This window comes from Chiloscyllium punctatum, chromosome 2 (assembly GCF_047496795.1).
Source record: "Chiloscyllium punctatum isolate Juve2018m chromosome 2, sChiPun1.3, whole genome shotgun sequence".
Classification (NCBI taxonomy): Eukaryota; Metazoa; Chordata; class Chondrichthyes; order Orectolobiformes; family Hemiscylliidae; genus Chiloscyllium; species Chiloscyllium punctatum.
This window is the reverse complement of record NC_092740.1, coordinates 37,170,791-37,183,156: the sequence shown is the minus strand read 5'-3', so window position 1 is coordinate 37,183,156 and position 12,366 is coordinate 37,170,791. Positions and strand designations below refer to the sequence as shown.

The 12,366-nt window shown below is 36.5% G+C and overlaps 1 protein-coding gene across 1 annotated transcript in view; it reads right to left on the bottom strand.

The window, feature by feature from the left end:
* Positions 1-12,366, bottom strand: part of pik3r1 (phosphoinositide-3-kinase, regulatory subunit 1 (alpha)) — a 75,763-nt gene that overhangs the window by 20,179 nt on the left and 43,218 nt on the right. The window contains exons 3-7 of the mRNA XM_072595869.1: positions 9,638-9,730; positions 8,764-8,838; positions 7,450-7,581; positions 5,785-5,986; positions 5,535-5,629 (exon numbers count right to left, since the gene is read on the bottom strand). Coding sequence (XP_072451970.1) covers positions 5,535-5,629; positions 5,785-5,986; positions 7,450-7,581; positions 8,764-8,838; positions 9,638-9,730 — 597 coding nt within the window. The remainder of the gene's footprint in view (positions 1-5,534; positions 5,630-5,784; positions 5,987-7,449; positions 7,582-8,763; positions 8,839-9,637; positions 9,731-12,366) is intronic.

Sequence of the window (12,366 nt, the reverse complement as noted above, 5' to 3'; positions counted from 1 at the left end):
CTGGGGTGGACAAAGTTAAAAGTCAGAACACCAGGCTTTAGTCCAACAGGTTTATTTGGAAATACTGAAACACGTAGAGGCTTAAAGGGCTTGACAGGCTAATTGCTTAGAGGATGTTTCTTCTAATGGGAATGAGATAGAATAAGGGGACGAAATTTTATTTTCCGAGAGTTGTCACTGTTAGGAACTCCTTGCCACAGAGAACTGTGGAGGCAGAGTGTTTGCGTATATTTAAGGCAAAGATAAATTCTTGATCAGTAAGAGATTTAAGGGTTGAGGAGGATAATGCAGGAAAGCGGAATGTCAGTTCAGCCATAGCCCTATTGAATGGCGGAGCAGGCTCAATAGGCTGAACAACCTACTCCTCTTCCGAATTCTTATGGTCTTATTGATGCTTTAGAAATACAAAATTTTCTGTAAGCAGCCCAAATGTTGTAACATGTCCTTTAGAAGTCAAACAAAAAACAAATGAATGCTGATTTTCTAATAAACCTGTTCAGATTTAGTACATATCTGTACAGCAGGTGGGACTTGAGCCCCAAGCCTGCTGGCCCAGACGTAGGGACACTGAGCACATCACAAGAGACCCTCAAGCCACCTTAAAGCTATTAAGAGTAGGCGTACTAAACCTTCCCATAATGTTGAATACTATTGGAAACATTTTGCAATGGGTCATAAGAGAATTTTCCATATTCCACAACAAAAATGTGATTGCCAACTGCACTATATTACTAGTACACACCCCAAGTACTTTATAACCAATGAATTATTTTTGAAATGAATCTGTAAACACAGTAACCAAGTTAAACACAGATTCATACAGTAAATTAATGAAAACCAGAAAGAGACAAAATCTGAACATTAATGATCAAACATTCAACCACCTTGCTTTGGCAAAGAGTTGAAAAATAAAGTGGCTCAAAATTCAAGGTTAACTATAAAAAAAATTAAAATTTTATTTTAATAACAGGCTGATTATAAATGATAAAAACAATGACTGCAGATGCTGGAAACCAGATTCTGGATTAGTGGTGCTGGAAGAGCACAGCAGTTCAGGCAGCATCCAAGGAGCTTCGAAATCGACGTTTCGGGCAAAAGCCCTTCATCAAGAATAAAGGCAGTGAGCCTGAAGCGTGGAGATAAGCTAGAGGAGGGTGGGGGTGGGGAGAAAGTAGCATAGAGTACAAATAGTAAAGCCACAGAGAGTAGTTCACAGTTAAGAAAATAAAGATGCTTCAGTATCATTTTGACCAACAATTTAATGCTGGTTTTAATTCAACTCTAGAAAACCTCTTTCCCTGCATTTTGTCTTGCACAGGAACTGTTCTTGACTAAAATTAAACTGGCAAAATGAATGAGCTCTAATTATTTAGCTGTATTTTTATTTAATGCTCTATACTAGCCATCATCACAAATACATGACATTGTCATAACATTTTTATGCTAAGGATCTCCAATAGTCAATTGATTGCCTATGGAACTGAGTTAATAGGAGTGTCCATTGTTCTAATCCAGAAGCCCATCAAGTTCTTAAACCAAGAGTATTAGACACTAAAGCAGAAGAAACATCTATCGGAAACCAACTGGATATAACAGATGGTTGTGGTCTTGGGCTTCAGGAGATAAGAATGGATAAGATCATTTTAAAAATTGAAAATGACTAGGAAGCCTTTCTTGGTTTTGGACTCTATAACAGTTACTAAACAGGAATTGCAAACAAATACTTTGAGGAACCAAAAAATTTTGGATCTGCACTTTGGATCTAACATTTTATATTCTAGACTAATAGAAACTGTATATTATAGCATATTCTGTACATTGTCAGCTTTTAACAGGAGAAAGTTTAATTCAACACTCCCCTAAAATTGTATAACTATCAATGAAAAGTTCATCTACAGCAACCTGATGAATTTTATGCATTTGCTAATTTTTAATAATAATTTATTCTTTCAATATAGCAGTCACCAACATCACTGTTCATAGCTGGCAGCCTAGAGACGGTTATGATGCAACTAATTGGCTTGGCTAAGTCATATACAAAAGGACAATTAAGAATCTATGATGCCATGGGTTAGAGGTTCATATAAGCTATGGGACAGGTAAATTAGCAGTTTTCCACGATAATCTAAACTCCAAAGTGACCATGCCCAATAACCACTTGTTTAAATTCCAGGTTTATTCCTCAAATTGTAATACTGCTACTTAGATACCCTTTGGATTATACTCCAGGATTCTGGATCACTAATTCTGTAACATAACTGTTATACAGTTATTCCATCTGAAAGCTTCTACAAGTAAAACTTCTCACTAAAACATTTCAGTAATTAAATCTATTACTTTATTTGCTGTGTACCATTTCTTCAACTATACCATAAAATCATGACGATATTGACAAAACATAGCAAACGCAAGTGAAACTTAACACTACCATTATAGTAGTACTTCCACATCAATGCAAGGCAATTTTAAGTATGCATGAATGCAAAAGTGACAGTACAAGGTCAGTACAGTACAGCAAGAGATGTAACCATCTTGAATAGGTAACATCGTATTGCTTTGCACCAGACAAAAATCACTTCAATCCAACATGGAACCACAAGTAAGAGAACCTGGGAAGTTCACAAGTGCCCTGGGAATGTCAAACTTGTTTTCATCCTTTTTAAACAACTTGATAAAAGTGAGACAGCTTCGCACAGGTAATGGAGGAACTGGAAAGGACTTAAATCTATATCTTACCACCAGCAGAAAATTCCTAGACAGTATCCAAATCCTTCACTTAATTGTTCGATTTCCAATTTAATTTTTTCAATAATGATTTGAGACTATTACAAATGATGGATACCATGCAGCCCACCATAGCTCATTCAATCAGAAATTCTTCAATGTGCTCCCAGTGTAATATCCAAATAAACCTATACCACTTGAAATAATTTAGGAATCAATATCAAATCACACATCGATCTTTAAAATACAAAGAACTATGAACAGGAAACAGATGAAAAAAAACATAAGTAGGTCCTTTAGGTGTTTGAATTTGTTTTATTATTTAGTAAGGTTGTGGCTGATCGGATTGTGGTCATCTTTGTGGAAGCTGATACAGAAAATCTCCAAGAAATACTAGGAACTAAGGGACTTGTGAAAACAAGGAACTGAAACAAATTTGGAGGGAGTACTCAAAAAATTAACTGGAGAAGGCTGATAAATCCCCAGATGATCCATATTGCAGAGTGCTGAAGGTGGTGGCTAAAAAGAGAATGGATGCATTGGGGTCCATCTTTCAAATTTCTATTGATTCTGGAAAAGTTCCTGCAGACTGGAAAGCAGAAAATGTAACCTCATTTAGAGCAGGAGAGACATGAAAAAAAACAGGGAATTACAAATGACAGGGGAAGGAAGATAACTAGGCACCTGGGGAGGAGTCAACATGGATTTATGAAAAGAAAGTCCTCTGATAAACCTGTTGAAGTTTTAGAAGAATGTTACCTGTAGCATAGGTCCAGTGATGTCGTGTATTAGGATTTTTAAAAGCTTTTGAGAAGATTTCATAGGAGATTAGTCAATTATGGAATTGGGAATATTGCACTTGCATGGATTGGGAATTGGTTAACAGACCAGAAAACAGTAGAAATAATTGAGTCATTTTCAGGTTAGCAGGCTGTTACCTATTAGGATTCTGGGAGGATCACCACAGGGGCCAAAGTTGTTCACAATCTACATAAACTGCTTGTTATGAGGACTCAAGTGTAATATTTCCAAACTTTATGATGCAAACCTAAATGGACATTTATATTTAGGTGAATACAAGGAAGCTTCAAAAATGAAACTTTGACAGGGTAACTGTGCAATAATACAGCAGATACAATATAATTTGAATAAATGAGTTATTCACCTTGGTAGAAAAAAACCCCCCAGAAAAACAGTATTTCTTAAAATGGTGAGTTAGGAAGTATTGGTGTCCAAAAGGAAATCGTGTGATCTTGTCACTAAAAACTAGCTAGCAAACAATTAAGTAGTACTTTGGCCTTCAGAAATAAAAGACTAAAATGTCTTGCTGCAATAGCACACAGACTTGCTCAGATTATACTTGGAGTACTCAAGTTTTTGTTTCCCAATCTAAGAGGGATATATCTCCCAAAGAGGTATTGAGATGGAGATTCACCAGACTAGTCCCTGCAATAAGTTCTAAGAGGATTCATACTGGACTTAAAATGTTCTTTTTCTCCACAGATACTGCCAGGTTGCAGAATTTCTTCAGCATTCTGTGTTTAATCCCAGAGTTAGCTGGATTGTCTTTTATAAAGGAGATTGAGGAAAATGGGCTTTTATTTGTTAGTTTTGAAGAATGAGAGGTGGCTCAATTTAAAAACATGAAACTTTTAAAAAAGTGAGATAGAATAGATAGAGATAGTTCCACTATCTAGTGAGCCGAAGTAATGGTAGGCCAAAGACTGAGATCAGGAGGGATTTCTTCAATCAAGTTTGTAAACGTTTGGAATTCACTGCCCAGAGGACTATGCCAGCAGGGTCACTAACACAAAGACGACTGATATCAATGGATTACTAATGATTTTGGGATACTACAGGAAAGTAGTCTTGAAGTAATCAGCTTCAGTCCAATTAAATAGTACAGCAAGTTCAACAGGCTGAATAGTCTACCCTTGTTTGTATTTGTTTCCAATAACCATGGACTCTTGTAGATCACAATGTGGGCTATTTCACACCATATCAACAAATCTATGGCCCCGATCACTTAACAGAACAAAAAGTTAATTTGTTGCCACCTTCTTTTCTAGTTGAATTCAAAACAAAGTCTACATTATCCAACTGAAATTAGAATTATGTAACCAGTTAATTAAAATACCCTAACAGGAGTCTCTAAAGGGAGACTTCCATAACATATACTTAAAGAATGCAATTTCCTATATTTCTCACTTTACTTTTCTTAAAAACAAGCTGTATGATACATTTCACTTTTAATCATCATACGTAATCCAATAAAAATGAAAGAAACAAAAACGTCGAGCAAGATCAGCTACTTTATATTTAAGACTGAATTGAAAGGGAAAGATAGAAAGAGATCCAATTTTGATGATCTTACTGACTAAGTTCACATTAAAACCTTAATGCAAAGAACGCATTAAAAATACACAGAATAACAGACTGCATTTAGTTCCTCACCAAAGACATAAATATCATGTTAGACAGCACACTGCTCCAACAAAACAGAATAAAAATAGATTGGCAAATCTAGACTGTTCTGCATAAATTCCATGAACTTATTTCTATTTTACAAAATATACCTCAACTCTTACCTAAAAAGGTCATCATGGAAATAAATAAAAGTGCACACTTTAAAAATAGAAAAGGAAAAGCAAAATGATAAGATGGGAAACTACTGCAAATTTCAGAATTCATTATATATGTTAAAAAGACTTGCAGAAAAAAAGAGTGAAAAAATCCAGCAAAAGTAAGCCACCCAATTTTACATAAACGGAGTTTTAATATTTAAGGTGCATTACTAGATCTGATCTTACCTGGTGCAGGTGTATGTGTAGTCTGTGTTTCTTGGTATTCACTGGCTACAAGTACTTCTATGATTTTAATATGGTATTCAGGATTTGTATCTGAGCTAGATCAAAATAAAAAAAATTCAAAATCTAACTTAAACAATTTTCCAAAAAAGTTGGTGTTCAAATGTTATTTACATTATTAGCATTGCTACTGTACATTTTACAAAATACATGCGTATACCCAAGGAAACTGTCTTAACGGTCATGTACATACCTTGCTGCCTGTTGTCTGAAAAGCAAAGGATTGAAGATTTCTGCCAATGTTCTTGGACTTAGATTGTTCTTTCCAGAGCTTTGGCAAAGTTTACAGAAGTGCTTGATCAAATAATGAAGTGTAAGCCAATACTGTTGAGGCACATTATGGGACTGGATAGCTCTCTTTAGCAACTGTGCACACTCTTCTGTATTGAGTACTTCTGCATTTGGGGAAATTAAAGATCATCACTCAACAGTAGGGCACAGAACCACCAGCATTCAGAATTCCTATCCAATATCCAGTACCGCTCCACATGCTATTTCTAAGCAAAAACTCAGACGACTGACAGTTACCAATCTGTGTCCGGTACAAGAAAGCCTTTAAAAAGCTACTGTGAACAACAAATGGAAAACTATACGCTTGTGATGTGGACCACAAATACTTAGTACAGTACATACTATAGGTTCTGTTGTTCTTGTGATGCAGATGATTGGGCAATTTATAGATACAGCAGATAAGGCCAACAACCACATCCTTTGCTGCATTAAGCATTTGTAGATAGGGCTTCACTTTGTGCAGACTAATAGCTCTATAGACTCTGCAACAAGTCTTGTGTTTTTGGTCTTTGTAACCTACTCACACCCAAAATTTACAAACCACATAGTAAAATTCGTGGTTAAGTCTCAGTACTTTGTGACACATCAAGATCACGTCACAGGTTTGTACTGATATCTGAGCAGAATTGATTCTTGTCATAATTGCATTCATTAACATCTGCAAACAGCCTATCACCATAAGCTAGAACATCGATCCTAGTTTGCATGGTTAATGATTTAAACTTGCGAAGTTTTTGTAAACAAAGTTCAATACATAAGACAAAAATTACAGACTGTAAACACAATGAACGATATCACATGGGCTCACTAAAAAAACTTACCTGGAGGGCTGACATTAAAAGCAGTTATGAAGCAAACTGATAGACATGAACGAGGTACATGGAAGGGTTTGCGAAAGAGTACAGGGAATACAGAACAGAAACTCTTTATTTAATCAGGCCTATAGCATCAATAAGATAAATTCTGTGGCATTGCATCTTTTTACATAAAAATACTAATGAGCATTCTTAAAGTATTTAAACAAAAATAAATACAGCATTTTTCTGAAACTGCCTAAAAATTTTAAGACAGTTGATAAATACAAGTTTTGTTTTTGGAAATTTTCTGCTTAAATTTTAAAAAATTGATTAATATAAAATAACAGTTAACTCCGTGATAGTACTTCCTCCCCTAAATCAGAAGGTCGAACTCCAGGACTTAAGCAGACAATCTCAGATGACAAAGTGCAACATTTATCGCTCAACCATAAATTAAATAACAAATTTGACAGTTTAATGCTTAAGTGTTTGTGGGATCTTACCCCACACAAACTGGCTTCTGAGTTGCCCTACATTATAACAGAACATACTTAAGAGTCATTCGGCACAGCAACAGGCCCCTTGGCCCAACTCATGCATGCTGACCAGGTTTCCTAAACCGAACTAGTTTCATTTGCCTGTGTTTGGCCCACATCCCTCTAATCCTTTCCTATCCATACACTTGCCCAACTTCCTAAGTATTTTGTTAGCTTTATAATGTTCTGGAGTTACACAAGATGCTACATAATTACAAATTTTTTTTTCCTTACCTTGAGCAGTAAAAACCATATCACTGTAGATGGATGCTGGAATGACAGGATTTGGCAGTTCCTGAAGATATTGCTTTAAAGCATCAGTTAGTGACTGCAGATCAAACTGCTCAATGTCCACTGAGGCTGCATCTGGTAAGTTGAGAAATGCATATGACTACAGAAATGTTTACAAAATAAACTGGCTGTTGAGAGAGATTTACTTGACTTGTCTGAGATATATATACACCAGGTTACAAGTATGCAGAAATTTGTTTTCGAAAAGCTGTGCCATTGTTATGGGATATATTTTCTGAAGAATTCATGTTTTATACAAATGTTCACAACCTCAAGAAGCATATTTCAATAAATAAAAACAATCAGGCTTCTTAATGAGGCGGCTACCTGGAATCACACTGCATCCTACTAAAATCAATAATAACTCTGGTTCAATCTCACCCATCCTGATCTAACCAATCTTGGCAAAGCAGTATTAACAAGATAATTAAGTATACTATCCTGCCTAACAATGGGGAGAGAAAGAGCTAGAAGTACCAGTTCACTTTAAAATGCACTTTTGCAGAATGTAAGCCCAAGAAAGGTAAAGTCATGACCTGAATACTAATGGGCATGTGATCAGTTCAGCTCAGAATAGAAAGTATTAGTGATACCACTTTCTGAAAAGGGCAGAAAAACTAAGAACTGCAAAAACTAGCGGCATAGTATTATTGAAGAGATTCCTACGAACAGAAATGGTACTTTCCCCCCCAGCATCCAAAAAGTAATTAGAGATTATGGCTTGAAGGATTACCTTTGTCTTCATTGTACCACGTAGTATACATTTGAAGATTGAACATACAGTTCATAAGTAAAAATTAATTCCCAAAACACTGGATAAAATTAAAATTAGGTGCAATTAACAATTACGAGAGAATACGTAGAGATAGTTTTGAATGCATTTTCTAATGGATATATTAGATGTCCAAAATCAGCTTCTTCTAACACTTTCAATTATTGCAATACAACCAACACAACATTAAAGGAGCCCCCTAGTGGTAACACAGCATTTATATAAAGAAGCGCTGTTTTGATAAAAACATGTGGTTAAACAACTTGTGTTTCCAGAAACGACACACAGAAGCTATGTTAAAAACTGGGAATTTACAATCCTACCATGCCCAAAAAGAAAATACGACTGCAACATGTATTATAATGAAGTGACAGCTAGAAACACAAAAAGGGAGTAAAAGTCTATTGTAGTGACAATGTACTTAAACCACAAATATTTGTACCAAACAACTTGGAAAACATCCAAAAAAGGTACCATATATTTACCATAATCCAACAACTGTTTTAATTCAGCACCACCACATGAACCAGACGTTCGGTATAAATTGACACTCTCTAAACCTGTAAAATACAAACGCATTCATTGGGTAAGTTATAAGGTTTTACTCATACCGTAACACTTAAGAACCATGAAGGAGTCTAGGCAAGTTAACAAGCAACTAACTAGAGTGTGCGCTAGTAACTAGAGTATGCATGTTGAACAGTTCATTTGTAGCAATACTAGCTAAATGCAATTTAAGATATTGTGGCTTTTACACTAAATTCTGACATGACGTCTTTTATTCTGAATGTAAAAACAAACTGAAGATTAACTTGTATGCAACCAAATCAGCACTGTAAAGGTGGCTATAGCTAAAAGCTTACAATTAAACCTACAACTGCAAAATTACTGTGATGTGATTTTTAAAATCTAGAAAACCTTTAACATACACTTCTTTGATCAAATGGATTGGATAAACATGCAAAACTGTGATTGTTAATCATATTGCCAGCAGCTCTTACAATGAAAATCCAAATACACAAATATTTTAAAAAAACTGGAAATATTTACCAAAATTTTCTGTGACAGTATTCTGCATCAGTTTCACAATAGATAGCCATAGTGTTCGCAATTAAGAGGATCTACTTTACCAAATATTCCAAACTATTCTAGTACAAATTAATATTTGTACAAATATTTGTATAACTATTCTAGTACAAATCAACTCCAGACTGGAGTTACATCAATATAGGTAACCTAATCCAACAACAATGTTGCCCATATGTTTGTGATTGCTTAAAGCCTTTCAAGAAACTCTCCTTTAAAACAGAAATCAGGCAGAATTTTAAAAACCAAATTAATTCAAATCGTAAACTTTACCTGTTTTTTCAATAGCCTCTACTAATTTCACCAGTATGGTTGGTGCAACGTCTGGGGGTGAGAACTGCTCCGTTAAATCTGGTAGGACAGAAGCTGCACAAGTCAAAAAAAATTTAGTTAATGTTCTAGTAATCTAAAAATAAATGCATGACTGTTTAATTTTTAAATCCTAAATAAATGTTCTTATTGACTTTGTCAATATTGCAGACACATCCTCTCCACAACTCTGTACTCACAAACTACCTTCATTCCGATTACTCAAAAGATCACGAGAAACTTTTCTGGCTTAATGTTTGACTTTTCAAAAAGATATGGTGCTTAAAAGTAATTTATTACCATATTTAACAAAAGATTGTCAAAGGCTATTCTGATTTGTTTAGCTGGTTTACTCCTCCCAATTTCTACTTTAAAAGAACTCCCAGCTTGTAACTTAACTGATGGTTTAAAACAAAAAAGTCTCTTGGCATCGGTTTTTCTTGAGCTTAAAATTTTATTGCAAGTCCAAAAGTTCTATGAAAGCAGTTCTCAAACGTTCTTTGGGGCTTAATTGGAAACCCATATCTGTATGACAGTGGATTTTTTAGACCCAACTTGTTTCATGTATATTCGAATATACTAAAAGAAATTTATAACACAAAACTTGGTTGGGTTTGAAATTGTGCACACACATGATCTAAGGAGAAGAACCCAGAGGAGGAAACTCACTCAAAAAGATGTAAATATTTGATTCTTCCTTTGCTCTTGCATTTCAAATGAAAACAGTTAGCTAAAATTTCCAAACTTAAGTTGTGCTACTTGATTGTTACCAAATGAGGGCACTGCTGCTATACTGTTGCTCTCAGAATTATACTGTAGCACAGAATACAAGTCTTCCCACTTCAGCGTTAAGTTCAAAATTCAGGGAATCAGAATACAAAACATTATGACACATTGGAAAATACAGGGCAGGAAATCTGTAGTCCACGTGTCAGGTTCCAAAATATAATGCCAAGGTGCTTATTTCATAGAATCCCTACAGTGTAGAAGCAGGCCATTTAGCTCAGTCCACACTGGGTAGAATGCTCTTTGGAGAATCAGAGTGACCCCCTCCCATAACCTACATTCCCCATAGATAATCTACCTAACCTACATATCCCTGGACCCTAAGGGCAATTCGGCACAGCCAACACACTCAACCTGCACATCTCTGGACTTTGGGAGGAAACCCGTGCAGATACAGGGAGTGTGCACACAGTCACCAGAGGCTGAAATCAAACCTGGGTCTGTGGCACTGAGGCAGCAGTGCTAACCACAGCCACCATGCTGCCCACTTTCACATAAATTTGTAACATTTTTTCACACTATACCAGACAGTCCATTCCACATGTTCACTAACCTCAGCACAAAGTATTAAAACTGTGTACACCATCCCACGTCTGGTCTGGCTCTACATCCTCTGGCATTCAAAACATTGAGCTTCAACTTGTCTATTTCTTTAAGGTTCATTAGCATGCATTAAAACTGGGCTGAATAGCTTATCTTATTACTGGACTTTAACCTGTTTTACCATGCTATCATGAAATGTCTCTTGCCCACAAAGCTGAAGAACATCATGACAATAGTACTGCATTTTGGCAAGACAAACAAGGGCAGTACTTATATAACTCATCTGGGTCCTGGGTAGTGGTGTTGAACAGAGATCTAGGGTTCAAATACGTAGTTCTTTGCAAGTTGCATCACAGGTAGACAGGGGGATTAAAAAGGTTCTCATCATGCTTGCTTTCATTGCTTAGACAGAATACAGGAGTTGGAACGTCATGTTAAGATTGTACTGAAGGTTTGTGAGGCCACAGAGTACTGCAGACAGTTTTGGTTGCTGTTATAGAAGCATATTATTAAACTGGAGAGGGTTCAGTAAAGATTTACCAGGATGTTGCTGGAACTGGAGGTTTGGAGTTAAGGCGAGGATGGATAAGTTGGGATTCGCCCCTCCCTCCCTTCCAGAGCATACAGGGGTTTACAAAATCACGAGGGGCACAGATAAGATGAATAGCAAAGGTCTTTTCCCTGGAGTAGTTGGGGGTGGGGGAGTGGAATGTGTGGTGGTGTTCAAAACTAGGGGACATATTTACGGTGAGTGCAGATAGATTTAAAACAAAAAAAAAGGGACCTGAGGGGTAACGTTTTCCACACAAGAGGGTGGTTTGTATGTGGAATGACCTGCCACAGGTACAGGCAGAAGTGGGTACTGCACATGCTGGAGATTAGAGTCAAGATTACAGTGGTGCTGGAAAAGCACAGGTCAGGCAGCAGAGGAGAAGGAAAATCAACTTGATTCCTGATGAACGGCTTTTGTCCAAAACGTCAATTTTCCTGCTCTTTGGATGCTGCCTGACTTGTTGTACTTTCCCAGCACCACACTCTCTCGGATCTCACTTTCTCCTAGATGCACGTAACATTCACACCACACAAATGCCAGGCAATGACCAAGCCCATACATAATCTAACCATCAGTCTTGACGCTCAATGTCATTAACGTCACTGAATCCCCCACCATCAACATCTTGGGGACTTACCACTGGCTGGAAACTCAAGTGGGCCAGCCATATAAAAACTGACTACAAGGGGCTAGGAATTCTGTGAACAACTGACCTTTTGACTCCTAAAGCCTATCCAACTTTTACAAGATATCAGGAAATATAACGGAATACTCCCCACTGACCTGCCGAGTGCAGCTCCAATAACATTCA